At 44.2% G+C, this 24,044-nt stretch overlaps 1 protein-coding gene across 1 annotated transcript in view; it reads left to right on the top strand.

The window, feature by feature from the left end:
* Positions 1 to 21,611, top strand: part of SHANK2 (SH3 and multiple ankyrin repeat domains 2) — a 117,026-nt gene extending 95,415 nt beyond the window's left edge. Inside the window, exons 6-9 of the mRNA XM_057372993.1 lie at positions 4,015 to 4,145; positions 4,629 to 4,761; positions 5,801 to 8,195; positions 16,211 to 21,611. Coding sequence (XP_057228976.1) covers positions 4,015 to 4,145; positions 4,629 to 4,761; positions 5,801 to 8,195; positions 16,211 to 16,784 — 3,233 coding nt within the window. The 3' untranslated portion in view covers positions 16,785 to 21,611. The remainder of the gene's footprint in view (positions 1 to 4,014; positions 4,146 to 4,628; positions 4,762 to 5,800; positions 8,196 to 16,210) is intronic.
* Positions 21,612 to 24,044: the final 2,433 nt, after the last annotated feature.

Below are 24,044 nucleotides of genomic sequence, written 5' to 3' on the forward strand. Positions count from 1 at the left end.
TGAGAATGTAAAAGTCATGACGCTGTTGGGTACTGTGCTACTCTGTGATTAAGAGCTTTTTGTCAGAGACGAGACCTACATCTTGATCAAACACAACTACTTTCTGTGCCTTTAGGCCATCCAATTTCCTGAGGGCTGGCACCCTGAGCAGGGCACGGGTCCCATTGGTAACCCAACAGGGCAGATGGAAACGCACTTTGGCAATAAATTACTTTATATCTGTCGGTGCTGCCTCTCTCGGGGGAATTTAATATAGTGGCACTCAAATTGCTATATGCATGCAGAGGCATTAGACTGGCTTTTCCATGTGGTATCCCTGACAGTTCTCCGGGAGGATGCTGTTCCCGGGAGCCCCTGGAGTGGCGGGGCAGGTTCTCACAGGTGTAGCATGGCTCCTGTGTTTGACTCTCAACACGCCGTTGTGACTTCTCGGGGAGGTGCAGGGCAGTTTCTGTGGAAAATGCCAGGCAATAATCATAGGCCTAAAAATCCTCTTCTGTGACAGCAGCCGAGCTGTGCTCTCCGGCCAGTGAGATGTAGCCTCTTCTTCCCTGTCTTTCTGCGAGGCTGAGGTTATTCAGAGCACAGCAGATCAGATTTGGTTACTGTGCCAGCCAGCCACCAACTGCTCCTGTAAGAGYGYGTGTGTGTGTGTGTGTGTGCTTGTGGCTGTGCTCTGCTGAACGAATGGTTTGAGAAGGAAATGCAGCTGGCACAGCCAACCTCCATTTCCCTCATTCCTTCCTTTTGACCTTCATCCAGCTGTATTCCTTTTAAAAATCCCATTGGAGGAGGGCTTCTTTGGGCCACTCTGTCTACACAACCTCMTGACAGGTGCCAATTTTTGCATCCGTTTTGTGGCTTTTTTCTCTCTCTTTTGTCAGGGTTATTTGTGAAGTTRTCTTCAGAGAATTTCCAACGTGAGCTTGTGAGCTTCCCCTCTCATTGGTACGAGGAGTTCATGCTGCAGAGTGTTTGAGGTCACGAGGAGGTTGGGAGGAGAGCTAATTAGTGAGCCTGACAAATTATTCCAGTCTATTTGAATTCAGGAGGGGTTTGCACTCCAGTGCTGTGGGGATGAACAGCTCGAGGCGCAGGCAAGCGAAGGTTTGGCCCTAACTCTTCTTTCTCTGGGGTGAGCGTGAGTGGCTCTGTCTGCAGTTCAGCCAGCCCATAGGAGGAGCCCGTTTGATCAGGCAGTGAGAATGTTTTTATTTCACGTCGTGCTTTCGCTCCAGCAGGGTGGGGCAGGTGTGGCCAGGCGCTCAGCTTCTGATGTTTCCCGCAGGACCCGCCACGTAGCTGCTGCCATTTAGGATCGATCTCCACGTGCTGGCTGCTTCTGCAGCCTCACTTTTTTTGTTGTAGCTCCAAAATGACAATCTCCACTCTACATTTGCTTTCTGATCCAAGGGCAGTAGAGCAAGAGAAGGAGCTCTGCGGTGCTGCCACCGAAAGTGCCATGCAAGGAAAACCTAAAGAGTTCCTTGCAAAGCAGCTCGAGCTTTAACCCGCCCTCGTCTCCCATTTCCGAGTGCTTTAGCTAAAARTGGCGAATGGGATCAGCCGTAGGGTGAGAAGGACTGAAAACCTCTCTACAGACAAGAAACCTGCAATAAACTCGCACAAAACCAGGGTTTTTTTCCTGCATGGAAATAGTATAGACGGTATTAAGAATTGGTAGCAACTGATATTTTGGTCAGATCCAAACCTAGGATCTGACTTACAGGATTGTCTAGCAAAATCAGTGCAGTTGAAGGGTATGTATGTTTCATCCCCAGCAAATATTTCCATGCTTTTCCAAGTGTCTGTCATGGCCTCATCTCTTTTTCCCTGTAGCCTTTTGTTGTCTGAATGGGTATCTGGTTACGTGTGTCTGTTCAMAATGAGGGGGATCGCTTCTTACGTGGCATATTTCTATTTCTCATGAGCGGATTTTGAGGGCTTCCATTTCCAAGGCTTCGTTCTTTCTGTATCCCAAAGACCAGTTGTTTGGCTTCTGGGATGAGAACAAGGGTGGGAGAGCCTTAAGAGGAAATCTCTGCCCAGCTGAAGCTCTTGGTGGTAGATCCCCYGAGTACCATTCTGCAGACCAGCCACATTTTTGCTGTGTAGGTTAAGTGTTCATGGTTACACCACTGCTTTCTGATGCCTTTTGCTGGGCAGAAGTGCAGATATTTTTCCTTCAGAAGTTTGTGTTACAAAGCCTTATGAAATGTGAYGTTAAGTTGGTTTTTAGTTTTGAATATATGTGACGATTTTAAGAATTTTTTTCCTTTTCTCCTTCCACTGGATGATTWAAACCCCACCAAAAAAAAAGACCAATGAAAAGACTTGAATGCTAACTTCAATTGAAAAGAAACAGCAACACTACTCTTGTGAGACAGCTTTCAGCAGTGTTCAGCTTACTGGTCCTGCTCAGCCTTTCCTTTCCTGCCTGCTCCCTGACCCTCTGTGACACTGAAATATCCACTTCTAGGTCAACCTTCTTCCTAACCTGAAGGCTAAAAGTTCTTCCCTCTCTTCTTCTCCCATTTAAAATATCATCCTTGCATCAGCCAGATCTACTGTTTAGAGGGATCAAAAGCTCTTTTCCTCCTGCCTTATTCCCATTCATGTCAGTGTCCAGGGCCCTGAGTGCACTGCTCTCCAGCGAGAGGTAAAATTTAAATCACTAAATACAATACTTGGGATAGTGACACCATTTGTAGATCACAAAAAAACTCAGGTTTTTAGTCTGTAGTGTCCTAATAAGGTAACTGTCCTTGTTTGACAAATAATGAATTCAGTTATTTGGGAGATGGATCTAATTGCTGGAAAATAGCATTGCTCTGGCTTGTGTTGTGGAGGCCTAGGAGCCAGGCTGAGGTGTTCCTCTCACAGCACCACCACAGGCTATGCAACTAATCCTGATTTTCATGAAGCTTCCAAGGAAAAAACACTAAATTAACAGGATACAGGCAAGCAAATGCAATGGAAGTTGTAGTAAGGAAAGCTGTTGATGTGATTCCAGTTTGGATTCTGGCAGAGATTCCAAACCTAAACTCTCCTGGTGGCTTGGGCTAGTGATTGAATTTCTCCATGCCATGGTTTTGTAGCTGTAGAAGGGGCAAAAAAAGGAATGGTCAGGCAATAATTAGGTATTTTGACAATAATTGTACTGTACTTTGAAATCTTCAGTGTGAGCGAGTAACATTTTATATTAAATACTGATGAACCTTGTTTGTGACCAAAGTTGGAGATGGGGCTAATACCAGCACTCAGCTTTGGMATATCCTGATTAAACTTTTTCCTGTATTTTACCATCACATCATGCAGCAGATCAGAATCCCAAATCCAAATGCTGGAGTTCTCATTCAGATCTGGACTTTGCCTATTTTTGCTCGGCTCCTGACCATTAAATACCTTYCCACACTATTATTAAAAGAAATTTAGAAAAAAAAATACTAAAAGAGACTTAGAAAAAAAATAACACATAAAATTTTCATTTAAACAAAGGATGCAGTTAGTAATGCTAGCCTACAAGTCCAAGAGTGTGAACAAATCAGGATGTGATTACTTAAGGAGAATAGGCATAAAAGAGCACTTCTGGAGTACTTGTTATTGTCCAAAATATCACTGAAATTCTGATGACTAAGTACAGTCTGCTTATCTCTATTTGAAAGAGTGCTGTACGGATTCACTATTTCTAAAGGTCTTCTTTCCATTTCTATATAGATATTCTCCCTTCACATTTTGAAGGTTTGAAGAAGAGGATTGTTTTTCGAGTCACACTAAGTAAACATTAAATGCATGCAGGCTTAAAACTAAAGCATGCATGTTCTGTAGCAGCAATAAAAAGTGCTCGGCTTGCACGACTTATGATGCTCAAGCGTTGCCTTGTTAAAATGCCAAAAAAACTTTTTCTTTGCATTCTTTTGAAAAGTAAATCTCTTCCTTTGACCTTGCAATACTTAACGTCTCCGTTTCTTTGGATGAGTGATATTTATTTTACTGAATGCTTTTATATTACAGATAAGGTGGATGAAATAGTGCCAGTTTCCAAGCCATCAAGAATTGCAGACAATGCAACTGTGGACTCAAGAGTGGCWACTATAAAACAGCGGCCTTCTAGTAGATGTTTTCCCTCAGCTACAGATATGAATGTGAGTGGGAGCCACCTAGCACTGCTTTTATTCCTGCTAATATATCTAAAGCCTTGATTAAATAATGCACAATGCTTTGTAAGGGAAGAATTGGCATTAATACTATAGCACCTATTAAAAATTAAACCCCTGGAGTCTGAAATTGCATTATTCAAGTGCAGAATTCGATCTTACAAAACTTTGCATGTTACGAAGTAATTGGTGTTATTGCATTTTGGGCATATTTTTCCATTACCCACCTTAACCTGTTCTCTTGTAAGTAATGCCAACAAACTCCACTTATATCTGGTGTCCTTTTACGACCATTTAAACAGAGCCAAGCCTTCCCTTTCTCTCCCTCCCCCTCCTCCCCAAAAATAACCCCAGATTTATTGCTTTCCTTAGGAATTCTCAGTAAAAAACGTAGTGGATGAGGTATTATTTTCACTTGGGAGAGACTTCCATGCTTTAAYGCTGTTGGGATTTTTGTTTTCTCTTTTGTAGTCCATGTATGAGAGACAGGGTATTGCTGTGATGACGCCCACTGTCCCAGGGAGCCCTCAAGGTCCTTTTCTGGGTATACCTCGGGGTACAATGAGAAGACAAAAATCTATAGGTAAAATGCCTCTCTTGCATGGTTTTGTTCATTARTCACATACTTTCAGTAACTTTGCTTCTTTCCAAAAGCGTGTTTCTTCGACATCTTTACCCCAGTGAGTGACTGCTTAACCTTTGTACAAAGCTMATGAGAAGTTTGTGTGCAAGGTGGTGTAATTTCCACATTCTGCCTGGCAAGTATGGAATTATAATTTGATTACTTTCTTTAGAATGTTCCCTGTAACATGGGGAAAGAAAAAAAGGTCAGTACAAGCCTTTTGCAAAACATGAGGGCAAAATGTTATCCTTTTTTTCCTCRTTATTGAGATGAGATCATTGTAATGCTGTGTAGTTTCCAAAGAAATCCTGCTGATCAAATGGACTAAAATTCTCCTCTTCATTTGAAATTATGGCAATAGATGATTTTGCAACAAAGAAGCAAAGAGCAGACCAAATTTGGGCTTRCTTTGTTCCTGTTAGTAATCTTAGCTGCGATTTTTAGAAGAGCGTTATGCTGATGTAAAATTAGCATACAAACTATACCAGTATTACCCAGTTTATTTATGTTAAAAGCCATTTTTGTAATGATATAATGTCATCTTTTGAAATGCTACATTATGGGGTTTTTTTCCCCCAATAGGATCTTCGTAGTCCTTTTGTTAAATTTCAATTGCATCTTAAAAATTCATTAGGTTTCCACATTGCTTTATTATATGCATTTTTAGAGTTCTAAACCAAGGCAAAAGCTACTCTTTTGCACAGAGTATCTTCCCTGTTCAATAATTTCCAAAGAAAATGTGCTTTTCTACAGCCGCCTTGATGATACATAAACCCCAAACATTTCCCTGCACGTCAGCCATCAGTTCTGTTAAAATTCTGTAGCATCCTTTTCAATCCTGGCACATGGGATGTCCAGCAGGAAAGAATGATTACGGTGGGGGTCAACCTAAAGGCCTCTTTTATGATTGTGCATATTCCTCATGCCATGGGAAATGCCCCCTGGAATTTTGGGTTGGATGGAGAAATGGCTCCGTGTGAGGGATCCCGGTGGTGTTTTAAACGCGCTCTCTGATTTCCAGGRATAACGGAGGAAGAGCGGCAGTTTCTGGCCCCTCCCATGCTGAAGTTTACCAGGAGTCTCTCAATGCCCGACACCTCTGAAGATATCCCACCRCCACCGCAGTCCTTACCTCCCTCACCGCCGCCCCCTTCCCCCTCTCTGTACAACTCCCCCAAATCCCTGACGGCCCGGAGCTACGGAACCATCAAACCTCCATTCAACCAGAATTCAGGTGCAAAAATCTCTTTGGTTCGGCCCGAGAGCGTGGGGACGATGATAAGGGACAAAGGGATCTATTACAGGCGGGAGCTGGACCGATACTCSCTGGACTCGGAAGATCTGTACAACCGGAGCGCTGCGGCCCAGGCCAATTTCCGCAGCAAGAGGGGCCAAATGCCGGAGAACCCTTATTCTGAGGTGGGGAAAATTGCCAGCAAAGCGGTTTATGTGCCGGCCAAACCGGCCCGGCGGAAGGGGATGCTGGTYAAACAATCCAACGTGGAGGATAGTCCGGAAAAAACCTGCTCTATTCCAATCCCAACCATCATCGTCAAAGAGCCATCCACCAGCAGCAGCGGGAAAAGCAGCCAAGGGAGCAGCATGGAGATCGACCCGCAGTCCTCAGAGCAGCCCGGGCAGCTCCGGCCCGACGACAGCTTGGGGGTCAGCAGCCCGTTCGCGGCCGCCATCGCGGGAGCCGTGAGGGACAGGGAGAAGAGGCTGGAGGCGAGGCGCAATTCCCCAGCCTTCCTGTCCACAGACCTGGGAGACGAGGATGTGGGATTAACGCCGCCGACCCCGCGGATGAGGCAGTCCAAATTCGCCGAGGAGGCCATGTTTGCCAGTGAGGACGGTTTCCGACAGCTCATGTCTCCGTCTCCCATCCCCGCCCCCCGAGAGCCCGAGAACCTTTTYAACAGCAGCGAGCCCGGCAGCCAGAGCGACTCAAGGACATTGAATGCTCCGTCCAAAACGAAAGGTCCTGACGGCGGTACGGGGGTAGCCAAGCCCCTGAGCGCTCCCAGCCCGGACAGCTATGTCCACCCGGTCACGGGCAAGCTGCTGGACCCCAACTCGCCGCTTGCCCTGGCGCTCTCGGCCAGGGACAGAGCCATGAAAGAGCAAACGCAACAGATTCCAGGCAAAGGGGACGCCGTCAAAACCGACCTTAACAAACCGCTTTACATCGATACAAAGCTGAGACCCAACATGGAAACGACTTTTCCTGTTACTGCCACTGTCACCAGGCAAAACACCCGTGGCCTGTTGAGACGGCAGGAGACTGAGAACAAGTACGAGACGGATGCAGGGAAAGAAAAGAAAGCTGAGGAGAAGAAGAACATGTTGATAAACATCGTGGATACCTCGCAGCAAAAGTCGGCTGGCCTGCTGATGGTGCACACCGTGGACACGGCCAAGTCAGATGATACACCCGAGGATGAGGAGGAGGAGGAGGAGGAGGAGAAGGGAGCCGAGATGGAGCCGAGCCCTGAGAACTCCCCGCCGGAGAGGCCGGAGGGCAGCGAGGAAGCGGAGAGCGAGCTGAGCGTCCCTGCCGCGCCCGAGCCCCCGGCTTCTCCCGGCAAAACCATCGTGTCTGCCAGCTCCGTGGACGACCCCGTCATCCTGCCCTTCCGCATCCCCCCGCCGCCCCTGGCCTCGGTGGACATCGACGAGGAGTTCCTGTTCACCGAGCCGCTGCCCCCTCCCCTGGAGTTCGCCAACAGCTTCGACATCCCCGACGAACGCGCGGCGGACCTGATGGCGCAGAGGAAGAACGGCGCCCCTTCGCCCGGCCAGCCGGCCAACGCCCTGGACGGCAAAAAGCCGGCGGGGCTCTCAAACTGTTTGCCCGCCTCCTTCCTGCCACCCCCCGACAGCTTCGACAACGTCGCCGACTCCGGCATCGAGGAGGTGGACAGTCGGAGCGGCAGCGACCATCACTTAGAGACAACCAGCACTATCTCAACGGTGTCCAGCATCTCTACCTTGTCCTCGGAAGGCGGGGAGAACGTGGATACTTGTACAGTCTATGCAGATGGGCAAACATTTCTGGTGGACAAACCCCCAGTACCTCCTAAGCCAAAAATGAAGCCCATAATCAACAAAAGCAATGCACTTTACAAGGACGCGCTGATCGAGGAAACTGTAGACAGCTTTGTGATCCCTCCACCCGCCCCGCCCCCGCCTCCCATCAGTGCCCCGCCCAACCTGGCGAAAGTTGTCCCCCAAAGGACATCCAAGCTATGGGGGGACGTGCCCGAGGTGAAAAGCCCGATTCTCTCAGGCCCCAAGGCTAATGTCATTAGTGAATTGAACTCAATACTGCAGCAAATGAACAGGGAGAAATCCTCAAAGCCAGGGGAGGGATTGGAGTCGCCGACTGGAACGAAAACCGCGAGTCTCAGTACAAGGTAAAAGTAATTAACCAAATCATTGTCTAAAAAGGTGTGATTTTTAAATTTTTTTTGCCATCCCATTGCAAACTTCTCCTGTAAATCACACAGATGAAAAAAGAGTGTGCTCTGTATTTGCTTAACGAATGGTCTGTGCCAAACARCAATTTCTTAGAGTGTCAACATTCTTGTTGCCTAGATGATAGGACAGGAGCTTTCTCAGTCTTCAACTTCAAAGGCAGTTTGCACAAACCTTTCAGTTGTTTTGATGTGAATTTCTTAGATTTCTCTTTAATTTTTTCTTCCTTTTTATTTTTTTTTCCCTCTTTAGTTTTTTTCATTTAAAACTGTGGTGATAATTTAATTTTTCTCCAGTCCCATGAGATACYTTGGCTTCAGATGGGTAAAAAGTGTTTTTGCCAAGGGTGGCTTCACATTCACTGTGTGGTGTCATTTGATTCATGCTGAGACCATTCCTAATCTACTTTATCATAAAGTATTTCAGAGAATTGCCCATTAAAGTCAATTTGCACTGTTCAAAACACATCTGTCTGGAATGGGGACATAATATCATTAAATCCCCACTTATTAAAAAAAGATTGGCAATTTTATTTGTTTTATTAGGAGACTGAGGGTTTGCTGGCTTTGTTTTTTCTTAAAAAAAAAGATGGCATCTACATCAATTTTATTAGAATTATTCTGCTGGTTAATAAATAGCTCAGCCTTTGGAAAGCTGCTGTACTTTCCGAGCATRAAGATAATCTGTTTTTAAGAGAAGGGTGTCTCTGCTGATTGCAAAGATTGCTCATTCAGAAAACAGTGTGATCCACAGCCTCAGCACCACGCAGTTAGATATTGTTTCCTGCAAGATGGAAGTCATCAAACTGGTGACAGGGAGGAGATTCAGTGTTTAGAACTGAAAAATGGGAATAAAACACAGAAATTGTGAMATTCCCATCAGTGGCACTTGACTAAATGGAGCAGGAATTGAGCTGGCCCTACAGGAATATCCTTTAAACGTGAAGAAAAGTAAAAAGAACATTATTTTTTCTAGATGTTGATCATRTTTCTTGTTAAGCCCGATGAACATGTTGTCTGTAGCTTCATATGTATAATATTGTTTATCAGCTTTTATTTTTAAGCTGATAGGTGTTTCCAGATTGCAGTGGAGATCTTCAGCATTCCATTTGATTACAAAATAACTGAGGCTGCCAACTACAGGCTATTGTAAACACAGTTTGAAAGAACTACCATTACTGAGAGCAAAATGAAAAGTAGAGGTATATAGAAATAATTTTATTCTTCTAAAAGGTGTAAAGGTTGGGGGGAAATTGAAAACGATAGCACTTAATTGAAGAAAAGCAAACTTATGTAAGCAAAATAGCCCCATATGTTACATTTTAGAGGAAGATCTGACTTAATATCACAAATTCATGAGTTTTTTCCAGCCTTGAGGTTTTTTAATTTTTCTAATTCAGCTTTGGCAAATACTGAGTCTTCATTATAGAATATGGAAGCTTAATTGGGGGAAAAAAAAACCCACTCAAAACATTATTTCAGTGTGGCTGAAATCCCGCTTCTTCCCTGAACAGTAAACCCAGACACTCCTCTTTGCAAACTGGAGAGAGGACCATGGGATATCACAGTGCCAGAAGAGCTGTGAGGGGATAAATGGGATGAGATGGCAGTGGCAAAGAGCACGGCTGCCACCTGACTGGGGGAGAAAAGGACACCTCCCCAAGAATTCCCAGTGGGAACAGGAGGCAACAGGGCTGGCTTGTGTTCCCTGCTGTTTTCCAAACTGATGTGATTGCCTCCTTAATTATGAGCTAAATTCAAGCGCTGAAACCACCAGGAAAGGTTGCTCAGGGTTTCCTTTTTAAGCAAATAATAATCCAGGGAGAACAGCAGAGAATCAGCGTTCCACAGACACTGAAATTGTGCATGAAAAGGTGCTGCAGGCAGTGTCTTTTCATCTCCACAAGGGTAAGGCAGAGAGATGGAAATGGAGAAGTTCACTTGTGGATTCAGAAGCCCTGTGGTTTTTTCACTGCTTTCACTCCCGCTTTGTCTCTCCAAAAGTTAAATAAATTACAGCCTTTCTAGCCTGACTGCACAGCTGACACAGTTTTTTACAAAGCTGTCAAATATTATGACCAAGGAATACCATCTTGTGAAGATTTCCGGTGTAATAGCTAATATTTGAATTTCAAAGGCAAAATTCCTGGAGTTTCTTGGTATTTTTTTTCCCCAATACTCTAAAGCCCATGACAACCAATTGCAGAACTTGCAGCYCTTCCCTGTGAGGTAGCATTAGAAAGACACCGAGGAATTTTAGCTGACAAAAAGCGAGGATTCTGCTAAATTGAAGAACAACTCATAATCTCTGCAAGCAGAGCAGTGATCATAAATGAGCCTGTTGTGTCCTTCAGCCAGAGAGAGGGATTGGGAGGTGCTAAAAATAGGAACAACGTTCACAGGCTGGCTTGGGGGTGCTCACAGCACAGGCAGCCTGATGAAATTAAAAATATGTGTTTGCTTCTGGGGCCTACATGAAATTATAGACCAGATTGGAATCCTAACCACCACCAGGAATTCTTTTCACACACCCAGGAGATAGAAAACTGTGGTTCATCCAAGGGTGTTAGGATGGCACAGGGGTGAAATAAATTCCAGATAGTTGGGTAATGGCCAGCTGCAGAAACCCATAAAAATGCCTTCCTTGTGTGTTTGTGATAAATGAGGATTAGGAAGAGATTATTCTATGGTCCTGAACAGCATTTCTCAATTATTGCATTAAAACCACCCTAAACTTGCTTTTATTCTCTGCACCTTGGTTTAGCACCCATTTTACACCCTGTATTTATAGTTTCCCATGGTTCTTATGGAGACACCAAACTTCAAGATTTTTAAATAGAGCATGGAAATGCTTGGCTGGAAACCATCTGCTCCTCAGTGGCAGTGACCAACCTTTGGGATAGGGAAAAGGAATCCAGCAGGAGGAGGATGAGGAGGAAGAAGTGAGAAGGGTGTGCTTGTTTACTTCATACTAATTAAAGCATAATTAGAGGGTTTGATCAGAAGCTTCAAGAAGAGAGCTCCAGATCCCAATTTTGGCCAGCAGTTACTTTGAGAATTTACGGCCATCAATTGTGGTGCCAGAGGTTTAATCTGGTTTATCCATGCCCTCCTGCAGATGAGGAGAACAGCCACAATGCCATAAATACAGCAATGCTATAAACCCACTGGAGAGGCCACTGCCTTTGTCAGAGAGCTGCTGGGAGGGTTGGGAGAGGAGCAGGGCAGGGCTTTCCCTGGGACAGCACGGCCATCGGGTGCCAGCCCAGGGGATGCAGGGGGTGAAACCAGCGTGGCTGAGGCAGGACAAACCCAGGAGCTGCCAGGGGTGGACAGCACAGCCCCAGGGAGCAGTGCATCCTGCCTCAGTGCCTCTGGAGTGCTGCTGAGGAAAAACAAACCGCCAGCACTGTGCCAAGATGATCCATGGCCGTGCCAGAGGCTGAAACTGCTTCTGTTTCAAGTGGTGCCTGTGCTTCTCCAGCTGTGTTTGCACAATCCTATGGCCTTCTCAGGCACTTCAGTGTCACTGCTGGTGGTGGGCAATGCTCATGTTAAATGTGGGACTTATGGAGGATGAGTAACCACATGGAATCAAGTCCTCTAGGAAGAATAACCTGCACTGTGCTGGAATAACAGGTGCTAAAAGTGAAACTGGCCAGTGGTTTCGGCCATCTCTGAGTATGTTTTTTTAATGAATATCTGGAAAAGTTCCCTTTTTTTCCCCCACAAACAGGTAAGGCAGAACTGAACTTAGTAGTGAGTTCTGTATAGGGATTGATCCTACATTTGGTTTATTGTAAAATGTGTCTGGGTTTGGTGGAGGATGAAATAAGTGCCTTGATTTTTCCCTTTGCTGCTCTCCCATTAGACCCATTTCACGTCGTTAACTGTTTGTCAGCCGATTTCACGGGACTGCTTGCTTTGTCAGTGATCTCTGCAGCGTTTCAGTCATTCCATTTTGTCATTTTTATTTGCTGTCATGACTGCTGTTGTCAGAGGAGGGTCATGCTGAAGTGCCATGAAGTAAGTGCCGACCATAACGCATGGACTATTCTGTGTTGTACATTCTGCTGCTTTCTAATGCTCACTCATTGTTACTGCATCTTAGTGACTTTGGTGTTGACTGTGTTTCTCACAGTGCAGTGTGGATTAGATCATCCTAATCCAGAAATGGTAGCCATTCCTAAAATGGGAAGTTGGATGTTGTCTCAAGGTGAAATAAAAGCCCCGTTCACCAGAGGAGTACTCAGAAAAKGTGTTGGAAACATGAGCACATACAGCCAGATTCCTGAATGTGTCTGAGCACCTAAATGTGGGTCAGGACTTCTCAGATGTGCCAAAATTGTGTCRGATTTTTGGAGGTGGAGAGGTGGGGAGGGATAGTACAGTTTTACACACCGATGTGAGGTTAAAAGTAAAGACAAACGAGCCCTTGTGGTCATCTGTTGTCCTGGAACGCCGTGGGATTCCTCCCTTTCTCCTTCCAGCTTCCCTTTTCCCTGCAGTTACCCAGCAGAGAGGGCTGAGGCTTATTCCTGGCCCTGCACCATCCCCTTCCTGCTGGTTTGCAGACATTTCACATGGAAACTCCTGCTCCTGCACAGACAGGCTCCCACAGCCCCTCACAATTGTTCCTCCCTGGCAGCAGACACCCAGCAGCTCCCCAAAATAACGCCGTTGTGAGGAGCTCTGCATCCTGCCAGTCATCACATCAGCCCGTGCTCTTTATCTCCCCCAAAACAGACAGTTATTGTCTYACCTCCCTGCCGTGCAATTTTCCCTTGACAACCCAAGAAGAAGATAGAAATATCAAGAGGGGAAGGAGAGGTTTGRGCTTTGTGTGGCCTTAGAGATCTGTAAGAAGTTAATTTCTTGCAGTACACTTATACAGGGACTCCTCTCATTGCTCCTCTTGGGTTTTAAGATGTTTTTCTTCAATACAATGGAAAAGCTGTCAGAACCAGCAAGTCTTCTGGAAAGTTCCAGGCTAAAACAGCTCCCATGAGCTGAGAATAATGTGGGTKTTTCTATTTTTCCATGGGAGGTGCTGCACTGATTTGCTTCTGATATTAAGTTAACAGTAAATTGGGATCCTGCAAATAAAATCTAAAATKTAAAAGAATTTCTTGGCTACAAGTTGTGCTGTTGGCTTTTATACTTGCAGGCCACATAGTTGTGACATATAGGTTATGTATTTTGATTTTAATATGAGGCAACATAATGGGCATTGCAATCAGTGCAGGCTCACAGCARCAAATGTTTATAAATTACCACCATATGCTGATTCTAATAGAGCAAATTTTATTTAAAATAATTACTGGGATTTTCACCTTTTTTAAAATGAAATTTGGGCTTTGGCRGGTTAAGTATGGATTTAATATGTTTAGGATAACAGATGATCAAATAAGGCATAAGAAATCGTTCATATTGAAAGCATGGAAAGCCCATAACACAACACACGGTGCCTTCTCTCCAGCTGGAATGTGCTCGCTCCTTATTGACCAGGGTACCAATCAACCATAAACTGTGAGACAGATGATGGTTTSGAGGCTGTGTCTGCATCCCAGCTCGTAGGGGAGATGTAAATTATAATTTAGGATACATAGGAGTTACATAAATATCCTTGCTTTATCCCTTGGATTACAATTACAGTGCAGCCTGGAAGAATGGAGTCGATACGGCAGGTGGAGAAAGGGGGAAAGAACATGGAAAAATAATCTTGGAGTTGAAGGCGTGGACTGCAAGCCTGGAAGTACTGCAGCAGACTTCCCTKAGGGCTGAACACTCACATGCCTACAAATACTGAGCTGGTATTGAAACCTCTGCCATCAGCTGAAATTAAATTAAAAAAAAAATCCACTTAAATTTATTTTAAAATTTAAAAAAAATAGAAATCACTGTCCCAGAGTTTTAATAGTCAGCAATCCTGAACCTTTGGCTTGAGAAAAAGCAGGATGCTCTCAGATTTTACKTTTGAGCATTTGCTTTACTATCTTAACATTCTTCATTTAAAGGAAGAGTGGCAGAAATTTCCTGAGCAAGGATGGGCAGGGAGTCTGTAACAGGAGAAGCAGCTGAAGTGAGTTCCAAAGCTGAAGGTGTACCTTGAGCCTGGAGCTGCCAGTCAAGCAGTAGAAATTACCTTTCATCACCTGGAATAAAAGAAGGTGGATTTTCATCATCCATTTGACCTTGCCACAGTGGGTGTGAATACAAAACCCTAATTTCCAGTATTTGCAAGGCAGGGACATTAAGTAGAGGGGTGATTGCAGGTAAAGGTYAGGGATTCATTTCACTGTTTATACAAAGCTCCTTCTTGCCATCACTGGGACAGTGCTACCCCAACCTTTTTCAAAGCAGGCTCTTTGTTGATTTTAAATTATATCATGCCTCAGTAATGAGTGTGAGACCCTAATGCTGAGGTAAGGTAGGTGGAAATAACTTGCTCCCCTTGGTTAGTGGAATTTGTTTCTTGCCATAGACTTTTTATTTGTAGGACTGCTTAGTTCCAGCCCTAGAAGAAAATGAGAGCCATTAGGCTCCAAAAACATCACAGGAAACCYTCAAAACCTTGCCAAATGTTCCCTTTCTTTGTTAAATTACAAAGCCACAAGTGCTGGAAGCATTATTCCTACTRTTTTAAGTGAAGTACCAATCTTCCAAAAAGATCCCCCTGTTCCCATGGAAATACAWGRAGCAGCCCYRGGGAAATCAGTGGGAATGCTGGTGTCGATAAGATGTGGGTTCTCCACAAGGTTATTCTTGGTGCTGTTTTAAYGACAGGGAGCTGGATGTGAGCAGGACCCACCAAGGGGGGAGCAGGAACGAGTGGCAGAGCCTGGGGACAGTGTGGCACCCAGGAACAGAGGGCTTCTGTCAGAATCTGGGCTGCAAATCTCAGCCCAGCTTCAGCCACATCATCCTCTGGAGTCCGTGGCGTTGCTCCGAGGATAAACAAACCATTCCTTTGGTCTGGAAGTGCTTTGAATTAGTTGTCTGAAGGTTTTCCCAGTTGGCAGGATGTTTTTGAAGTGAAGCACTGTGGAGCTGCAGGCACAGAGGGCTCGGTGGTGCTGCTGGACGGGCTCTTCCCATGGGAGTGAGGGCTGTGGGGTCAGGCCTTCTGTGACATGAACAGACCCAAACTTTCTAAATTTGCCTCTGCAGCCAGCAGGCAGAAGCAGAGGGTCGTGCTCCTTCACCCACCCTGTCAGGCTGGGCATCTGAGCGAGCCCCTCAGCGAGGGTCAGGCCYGCCGAGCTCATCATCACAAACTCAATTTCTCCAGGCAAAACTTGATCCCAACACCATCAGCTCCGGGCAGGCACAGGAACAAGGAGTTTGTCTCCTTAGTTTTGTAGTGAAACTGCCAGAGCAGATTTTGAGAGTGGAAGGAAATGGACRCAAAGACCTTTTAGGAACCTTAAAAGGACTGGTTCGTATTTAAAGCATGAATAGAAAGGGAAATAAGAGCAGCTTGTGAGGCTTGTTCTAGAAACAAACAGGATTGTAGACATTCTGCAAAATTCACTGAGTAGATGCCCAAAGATCCAGAATCCACTGCTCCTGAAACTTTCTACAACTACTATTGTTAAATAAATCCTCCGTAAAGCCAGAAGTGAAGGATTCCAACCCTCCACATGGCAATGGGAGATCAGCTCCTGGCCCTGCTCATGTGCTTGTCCCACTCGGTGTTTCTCATTTAACCGGGGCTAGTTTGGGAACAGGAGCTGAGAAGGGAAGGAATGTGCTCTGGAAGGCGTTTTTTCCTGAACTGCTCATAAGCACAGGTTTTGTCTTTAACCATGGCTTACCATTGGTGGTGCTTTTCTGGGAAAGAGTTATCGATGCCATTTCTGTAGTCCTGGTTAAAAAGCGGGGACACGGAGCGTTCCCGTGCTGGAATTGCTACGGGGCTGGCTCTAACTGTGCCTGTCTGTTTGCCCTTGCAGGAGCACGGAAGTCATGAGCACTGTCTCAGGTACACGAAGTACAACCATCACTTTCACTGTCCGCCCCGGAGCCAGCCAGCCCATCTCCCTGCAGAGCAGGTCCCCCGACTATGACAGCAGGACCTCAGGAGCCAGGCAYGCTCCCAGCCCTGTGATGTCACCGACAGAGATTAACAAAGACATCCTGCCTGCCTCTCTGACTGCCTCTGCTTCAGCCTCCTCTCCGTCTCCAACTCTGTCCGATGTATTTAGCCTCCCCAGCCAGCCCCCTTCTGGGGACTTGTTTGGCTTGACCACAGGGCGCAGCAGGTCTCCTTCTCCCTCAATATTACAACAGCCAATCTCAAATAAGCCTTTTACAACTAAGCCTGTCCACCTGTGGACTAAACCAGATGTGGCAGATTGGTTGGAAAGTCTAAACTTAGGTGAACACAAAGAAACATTTATGGACAATGAAATAGATGGCACACATTTACCAAATCTACAGAAGGAAGATCTGATAGACCTTGGAGTGACTAGAGTTGGGCACAGAATGAACATAGAAAGAGCTTTGAAGCAGCTGCTGGACAGATAAGAATAGCTATTTTGCCTCACCAACTTGTGTTGATAACTAGAGATGGGCTGGTACTGACATACCCCAAATGCCTTGTCTGTCTGCGAGTGCCAGCAAAATTGGGGGGGAGGGGGAACACAGACCAATTCCTGGTACTCAGGTGATGCAGACTGCCTGCTACATGCCCAAACACAAACCTAAAGATGCTAAAGATGTGGGGCCATTTTATTTCAAAGCTGTGGGGAGATGTGTGAGAGAGACAATTGTTAACTTAAAACATGRTATCTCTTGATACTGCCCTCGGCCGGGACCGTCACGGGATGATTTTCTTTTACAATTGCAAACATTTCAGGGCTTCTTTTATTGGAAAAACAAAGAATTGCATTTGCTTTTATTCTCTTCTTGACATTCAGTCTCRGAATGGGCTTCCTTCCCCAGCCCTTGGTTCATTTTTAGAGGACAGGTTGCTCCATTGCCACTCAAACCCAGTTTGACCGGCATCAGAGATACTGAGCTGGGTGCAGGAGTTCACGTTGCTCTTTTTTTACAGCTTTAGCTCCCTGGTTTGTTGGCAGTGAAGCTGGTTCTTGTGCTGGAGTCAGTCCAAAGGAAACCTTGCTCTGTTTTACCTGGTATTTCTTTATTTCTGCAGTTGTATTTAGCGCTCTTCCAAGGTGGCAGAACAAGTGCAGGGCACGCTCCGTTGGGATGGAGCAGGGGCTGAGCAGAGGTCGAGGAGGGACAACAGAACACACAGAGGGACAAGAGAGCAGAGCTGGGTGGAACCTGAGACCCCCTGGTTCTCAATCTGCTGCTGAATCAAGTGTGAACTCCACGAGCCAGGACAGATTTTGGGTGCAGCTTTGGGGCTTGACAGAGCCACAGAGAGCTGAGCCCTGCGAGGGGCTGTGTAATCCAGGAAGGGGTGAGAGCTTGGCTGTGCTGAACAGCAGGAAGAGGAAAGGAGAGATGGATGTTCCTGCTGAAATCAGGGGGAAGGGTGCCAAGATGTGGAGTGAGAGAGGGATTTCAGCCTGGCAGGGGTGGAGCTGCTGGAGCTCCATCTGAGAAGGCAGAGGGGTGATGCCAAGAGGGAAAGCACTGCTGAGCGTGGCAGGGCACGCGTCCCGAGAGCCAGGAGGGCTGGAGAGGGATCCAGAGCCTCATCCCTGCTCCCAGGAACGGGCTCAGGACAAGGACACCGGGCTGGGCACTGCCCCTGGCCCGTTCCCTGGCACCAGGGGAATTCACCCTGCCAGAGTCCGGGGCAGAGAGGACGTTCCAGGAGATGTCCATCAGCAGGGGACAAACACCCACGGCTGCTTCACATGGCTTTAAAAAAAAAAAAACCAACTAATTTTTTAAAAATTTTCAAGTTAACAAGTCTCTCTCTGCATGTTTGAACTCCCCCTTGTAATTAACACCTCTGAATATCTGTGAGTTTTGTAGGTCTTTCTGGACAGAATATTCAAGATGTTCAAGGTGGGTAAATTGGGTGTGGACGGCTACACTGCCTCCCTACCAAACTTTCAGGCTCCCTTACATTTTGCAAGGTACCTGAACTTTCTTTCCTTGATATGGTCCTTGATATGGTCCAGCCTATCTCTAATTTTTTTATTATTGTGATTATTTTTTGCTCACAAACAAGTGTCTAATTAGGTCTGCAACAGCCCTAGTATGAGTACATAAAGTTTAGCATTTTAAATATCTTTCTTTACTGCAAGTTTAAATAGTTGTACAGATAGTTTATAAGCACAATATTTTAAGAAAATAAGTGGCTGGTCTACTGGGCAGCCTTTGTGCCACTTCAGTGCTAGGAAGTTAAAAACAGAAAAAAAAAAAAAAAAAAAAAAAAAAAAAAAAAAAAAGAAAATAACTTTTTGTGGTTTACTACTATTTCTGTGGAATAACTAAAAAGTCTTGACCTTTTTAAAATCAACCTCATTTGGATGCATCTGAACCAGCAGAGCTGTGTTATATTTTCTATCTTTGCTAGAACTTCTACAGAGGAGGATGAGTGTTTCTTCAAAAGTGGTTACAGTTACCAACTGCATTGGAAACTCATAAAAATCAATTTATTTAARCCTCCTGCCCCCTTTATGGAACAGCAAATCTTTTGACTTAACATCTGTTACTGCGCTCAGTTTGTGTTTGGGGAGTTGCGAGGAACCCTGTGATAAAAACAAGGCACCGAGGCGTTTTCCTKCCAGGAGTGCTGAGTTTTTTCCAGGGGAGGTGTAGAAAATGGCAGTTCCACTCAGATAGGTCGATGCAGGCAACTTGAGGCCATCACACACTTTCAAGAAGTGAAAAACAAAAAGAAATAATGGTAATTTAGCCATCATTTGTCTTCCATTTGGTGATACGACAGAATTCAGTAAATAAACCACTGATGCCATGCTCTTTATTTTTATTTTTGTTTCTTTGGGTACAGTTGCTATTACCTCTATAACACGTGCCAGAAATACGTTAGGAAATCAATACAGTAGTACAAGAGAAATGTAGAAGTTGACTTTTCAAGCTGCTTTTTTTTGGATCACAACCTTCCTGTGGGTCGGGCTGCCACACCCGGGGAGTGCCAGGGATGGAGGGGTCCCTGCTCATCCCTCCCTCGCACAGGAATGGTCCCTGCTTGTGCAGCTCTTCAGGAATTCCATGGGCAGGCACAGAGCCAGGAGGAAAGAGCAGATTAAAGAGCTCTAAGGGAATAGTTTTTGTTTTTCATGTTGTGTCCTGCAAAGCAAAAAGGTAAGGGAGACCCGAGGGGACCTACCAGGAGCACCAGGACGCGCCTCTGCCCGGTGGAGTTGGGTCTCCAGCTCCGAGGAGGGGTCTGAAAAAAAAAAAAAAAAAAAAAAAAAGAAAGCAATAGTAACAGAGAATGCCATGGCCTCCGAGTGTTTTCATCAGTCTGGAAATGTTGGGGGGAGGAGAGAAGACCCATTTCCTTCATGCTACTCTGATAGTGAAAAACAAAGTCGTTAGAGATATTAAGATATTCTGGGTTTTAGGATCAACTTTTGTTTATATACTGTAATTTAAATAAATTGCATTTACATGCCTAGTTTCTGTAATATTTGTGTATACAATACCAAAACCTTACAAGATGTAAATTGTGTATAACTGCACAGACTCCTTGCCCTAGGTGTCTGAGAACATTTTAAGTTTAATTCATATATTATAAAATGACTAGATGTGACTGTTGATTTACAGAATTTACATATCACAAAAAGAAGTTAATTATTTGTGGTACTTAAGTTAATAAAAAATAGTGATTTTTTTTTTCTTTTCCTCTCAGTTCTTAAAAAGCATTACCCAGTTGATCTGGCGATGATTATGTGTATGAGCCACAAATATTGATAATTTTTCCATTACATTTTTTCTTTTGTTTTCTAGATATTAATATGTTTCTCGCTATAGTTTGTGTAACAACTTGTGTTCACGTTATCTATGTTGCTGTAATTTTTGTGCTTTAATTCCTCTTATTTCGACTGATTAAAAAAAAATCAAGCTCCTGTAACTTGCACTTTTCCCCAATCCTTAATACTCTTGTATGGCAACCAAAATTACTGTAAGAAATAAATATAATATTGCACTAAGGGTGTGGTTCTGATTGCAAACAGAGAACACTGTCTGGATTTTTATTAAAAAAAGAAAAAAAAAGTTGCCAAAAAAGTTGCAATTTGTTATTGAAAATGCATAAAATGCTTTAACATTTTAGAGTTAGATTTAGATTTTAGATAGAACCGAGGGAAAATTATTGATTTATTGTYGGGAAAAGCGTTCCCTGTTTATTCCTTCTTTTACTTTGGTTAAAGCATTCCTTATGCCGAATGTTCCGCTCATTTGCCCAGTTTCAGGGGTCATGCTTGGAATCTGGAAAAGCAGGGAGTTTCTGGAGGGGAGAGGTAGAAAACTGCACCCTCTGGTTCTTGCCTTAAGRTGGAATTGCCAAATGCAGGGAATGCTGCTGGTCCTGGCTGAGATGGGTGGGATGTGCCCGAGCTTTGTGCTGCTGACACTGCCCTGGGGCTGCTGTGCCTCACCAGGGCACTGAAAATTGGGGTTTGGAGGGTTTTGTTAGTGGGATGGAGATTTGCCCGGGGCAGAGCAGCTTGGTGCAGGGGAGAAGGGAACAGCGCTCCGTGTCCGAATTTGTGCATCTGTGACTCAAATCTGTACCAGCGGGGTCTGTTTGTACTGTCAATAAAAAAGGCTGCGAATGGAAAAACAAAAAAACAACAAGGAAACAATTCACATCTTCTTTTGGCTTAAGTTAAAGATTTGTTTTTCTGTCTTTAAATGGTGATGCAATGCCGAATATTTTCTATTTTTATTTTCTAAGATATTGGAATAAATGCCTAGAACTGTTGCCATTTGGTTTCATATGTTCCTTAACTATGATTCTCAGCTGTCATTCCAGTTCATCATTTTTGTAGTTCCCTCTTATTATTTCTCTCATGATTTCCAAACAACAATTACTTGGCAGCTTTGTTTTGTTAAGAACGTAGATGAGAACCAGCCTGTTTGGTGTGTTTTGGTTTTTACTTACTTCAGGTATTGTGGCAATCCAGTGCTGAACACCTGTGTATCCAAATAAAGTCAGGTATTTCCAGTACAAAACAAAGAATGCTTTGCAATTATCACTGCTTGTTGGCCAAAGAAATGAGAAGAGTTGATCATTGCTGTCATTGTGAGCATTGTATCAATGTGTTCTGCTTTATTCTTTGGTTTCTGTAATTTTTTTCTGTTTTTTTTTCTGTATTTTCCTCCATTTCGTGGACTTTTCACCCCCTCTGGCCTCGACTGGGCCACCCAGAGCAGCACAGTTGTAACAACGCTTCAGAATGTGTGGTTTAAAAAAAGAAAAAAAACAACAAAACCCACAGAAGTTGTATGTGCCTTATAATTTTCCACGTGGATCAGTTCCACTGCATTTCACATAAAAATCTTTATCTTCGAGGTGTTCAGAGAGGGCAGGGTTGGAGGGAGCTCCGTGGCTCTGCTTTAGGAAAAGCCAAGAAGCTGCGGTGGTTCAGACCTTTCCCCACCACATTTCTGGCGTTGTGATTTCAAGGCTTCAAATCAAGCAAACARAAGGGGGTGGGGGGAAAAAGAGGTGAGACTTATTTTAGCTTCAGTTCACTGTCATCAGCCCTGGGTTGGTGCAGCTGCTGTGGGCTGYGGTTCACAGACGACGTAAAGATGGTAAATAAATAAATAAATAGATAAATAAATGAATAAATAAATACATAAACGAACCAAGTGGACTCAATGCCATGGAATTGGTTCTGTGCCACTGACATCTAGTGGAACCTGATGGACGCTGTCTCASAGCACTGTCAGACCTTTTCAAATATTGATTGCTTTATTTCCCACAACTGTCATTCTTTCTGCAAGAAGCCATTATAGAAAACTTTGTATTATTRTTGTTTAGGTTGGCCTGAATGTTAAGTCCCAGAAAGGCTGAGTGTATAATTACACAAATTATACATTAATAAGAAGCCTTTAATGTGTTCTCTGGTCTCTCTCTGCTGATGTTTTCTCCGTTTTCTGTTTTGAATGTCAACATCTCCGTGTGACACTTCATCTGCATCCGGCATGGTTTTTAATAGGAATATTAAAATATTGTCTCCAGTACTGCAAACCTTGGACTGTTCTATTTCTGACACTACAACCCAATGAACCACAATTTGTTCAGCTCCAAATCGCAGAAGAAAGTGAGTTTTGAGGTTAGGGAGCAGTTCAGAACAGCTGGGAGAATTTCCCAGACTCGCTGGCAGAGCTGAACTTTGGTTTCTCCTTGAAATTTTTTCATTGCTTTTCCTCAGGGTGAGGCCAGGAGGAATCCGTTCTCGTGTGTGTGAATTCCCATGTATTTAAAGACTGCAAAAATGTGCAAAGAAATCCTATTGTGTTTAAATTTTTATTTTTTACGTCAAGCTGTGCTGCATCCCCTGCTTTCTCGATTTGCTCTGTCTCAGCGATTTTGTTTCTTTCCTAAGTGCTGGGTGGCAGCTTTAGTGTAGGTTCAGCTGTGGGACTTTCAGTGTCCCCATAACATTTACAGGTGTGCATTTCACCTGAGCTCATTTGAAATCCCACAAAACCCTCATTTTCTGCATCACAGAGAAGACACAAAGCAAGGCTGGGTGATTTCCTGAAGCTGCTTCGCACTTTTTAGGAATGGAGTTTTCCTTCCAGAGTCCAATTCCTCCCCTCTCTCCTCAGAGGGGACTGGGAAGAAGAGAATTTTGGCTTGGTAAAATATTGAAAACCAATAATCATATTAATAATGAAGCACCAGATGAAGTTGAGGAGCAGAGAAAGAGAAGCTGGGATACGCATCTGAAAGATGCCCAACTGTAGCCTGGCTGCAGCATTGATGATCTTCAGGGAAAAGGGGCAACAGTTTGTCCAGAAAAAATAAAATTTCCATCTCTGCATCGTCTTGTCAGCACAAAAATAGGTGCARTAAAATAAATAAAATAAAACAGCGATCTGCAGCTCCTGAGGGATTAAATTCAAGATCACACAAACCCCAATGTTCCTGTTAACGAGGGCCATTTACTCCTCGCCTTCAGCTTCTGTTTGTTTTCATGGCTTGTTTTGTTCTTTTTTAAAATAAAAACAAAGAAAAAAAACCCAAAAAAACAACAAAAACAACAAAAACAAAAAAAAACACACCCCTAAAGATCACTGGGGGCTTTATTCAGCTTGTCTGCAAGGACAGCAGAAAATTTATAGCAGTTTCTATAAAGCCTAAAAGCTTTAGCAAAACACATTAATTTTGGGGTTTGTTTGGGATTTTTTAAATTGTTTTTTTTTTTACATTATTAGATAACAGATAATGTCCTAACCAAAGGATGCTCCATCAGATTGGAAAACAAACTAATTAATCCTGGTAAGAAATCCTGTGAGGAATTTSAGAGCTTTGAAAGGCACAATAAATATGCATTAAAAAGACCCTAGAAATGAATATGCAGTTACGGATGATTCCCTGTCCCCTAAAGGTCACCTGTAAGGACACCAGTGGRCTGTGCCAATATTTCATTATATTGCTTGCTTGCAGTACTGCAAACACAAGTTTTATCTCATTCTTTGAGGTTCTTGGGTTTGTTACAAGACTCAGTTTCCTCCCTGTACTGTCAATGTGGGCTCAAATGAAACCTCCCACAGAAATAAACCCAGTTCATTCTGCCTTGTCCAGGTTTAAGTCTGAAAACTGTTGAATATTTTTGTTCCACCACAGCTTTTTTTTTTTTTTTTTTTTTTTTTTTT

This window comes from Malurus melanocephalus, unplaced genomic scaffold (genome assembly GCF_030028575.1).
Source record: "Malurus melanocephalus ecotype Western Australia unplaced genomic scaffold, MMel_1.1 scaffold_182, whole genome shotgun sequence".
NCBI classification, from domain to species: domain Eukaryota; kingdom Metazoa; phylum Chordata; class Aves; order Passeriformes; family Maluridae; genus Malurus; species Malurus melanocephalus.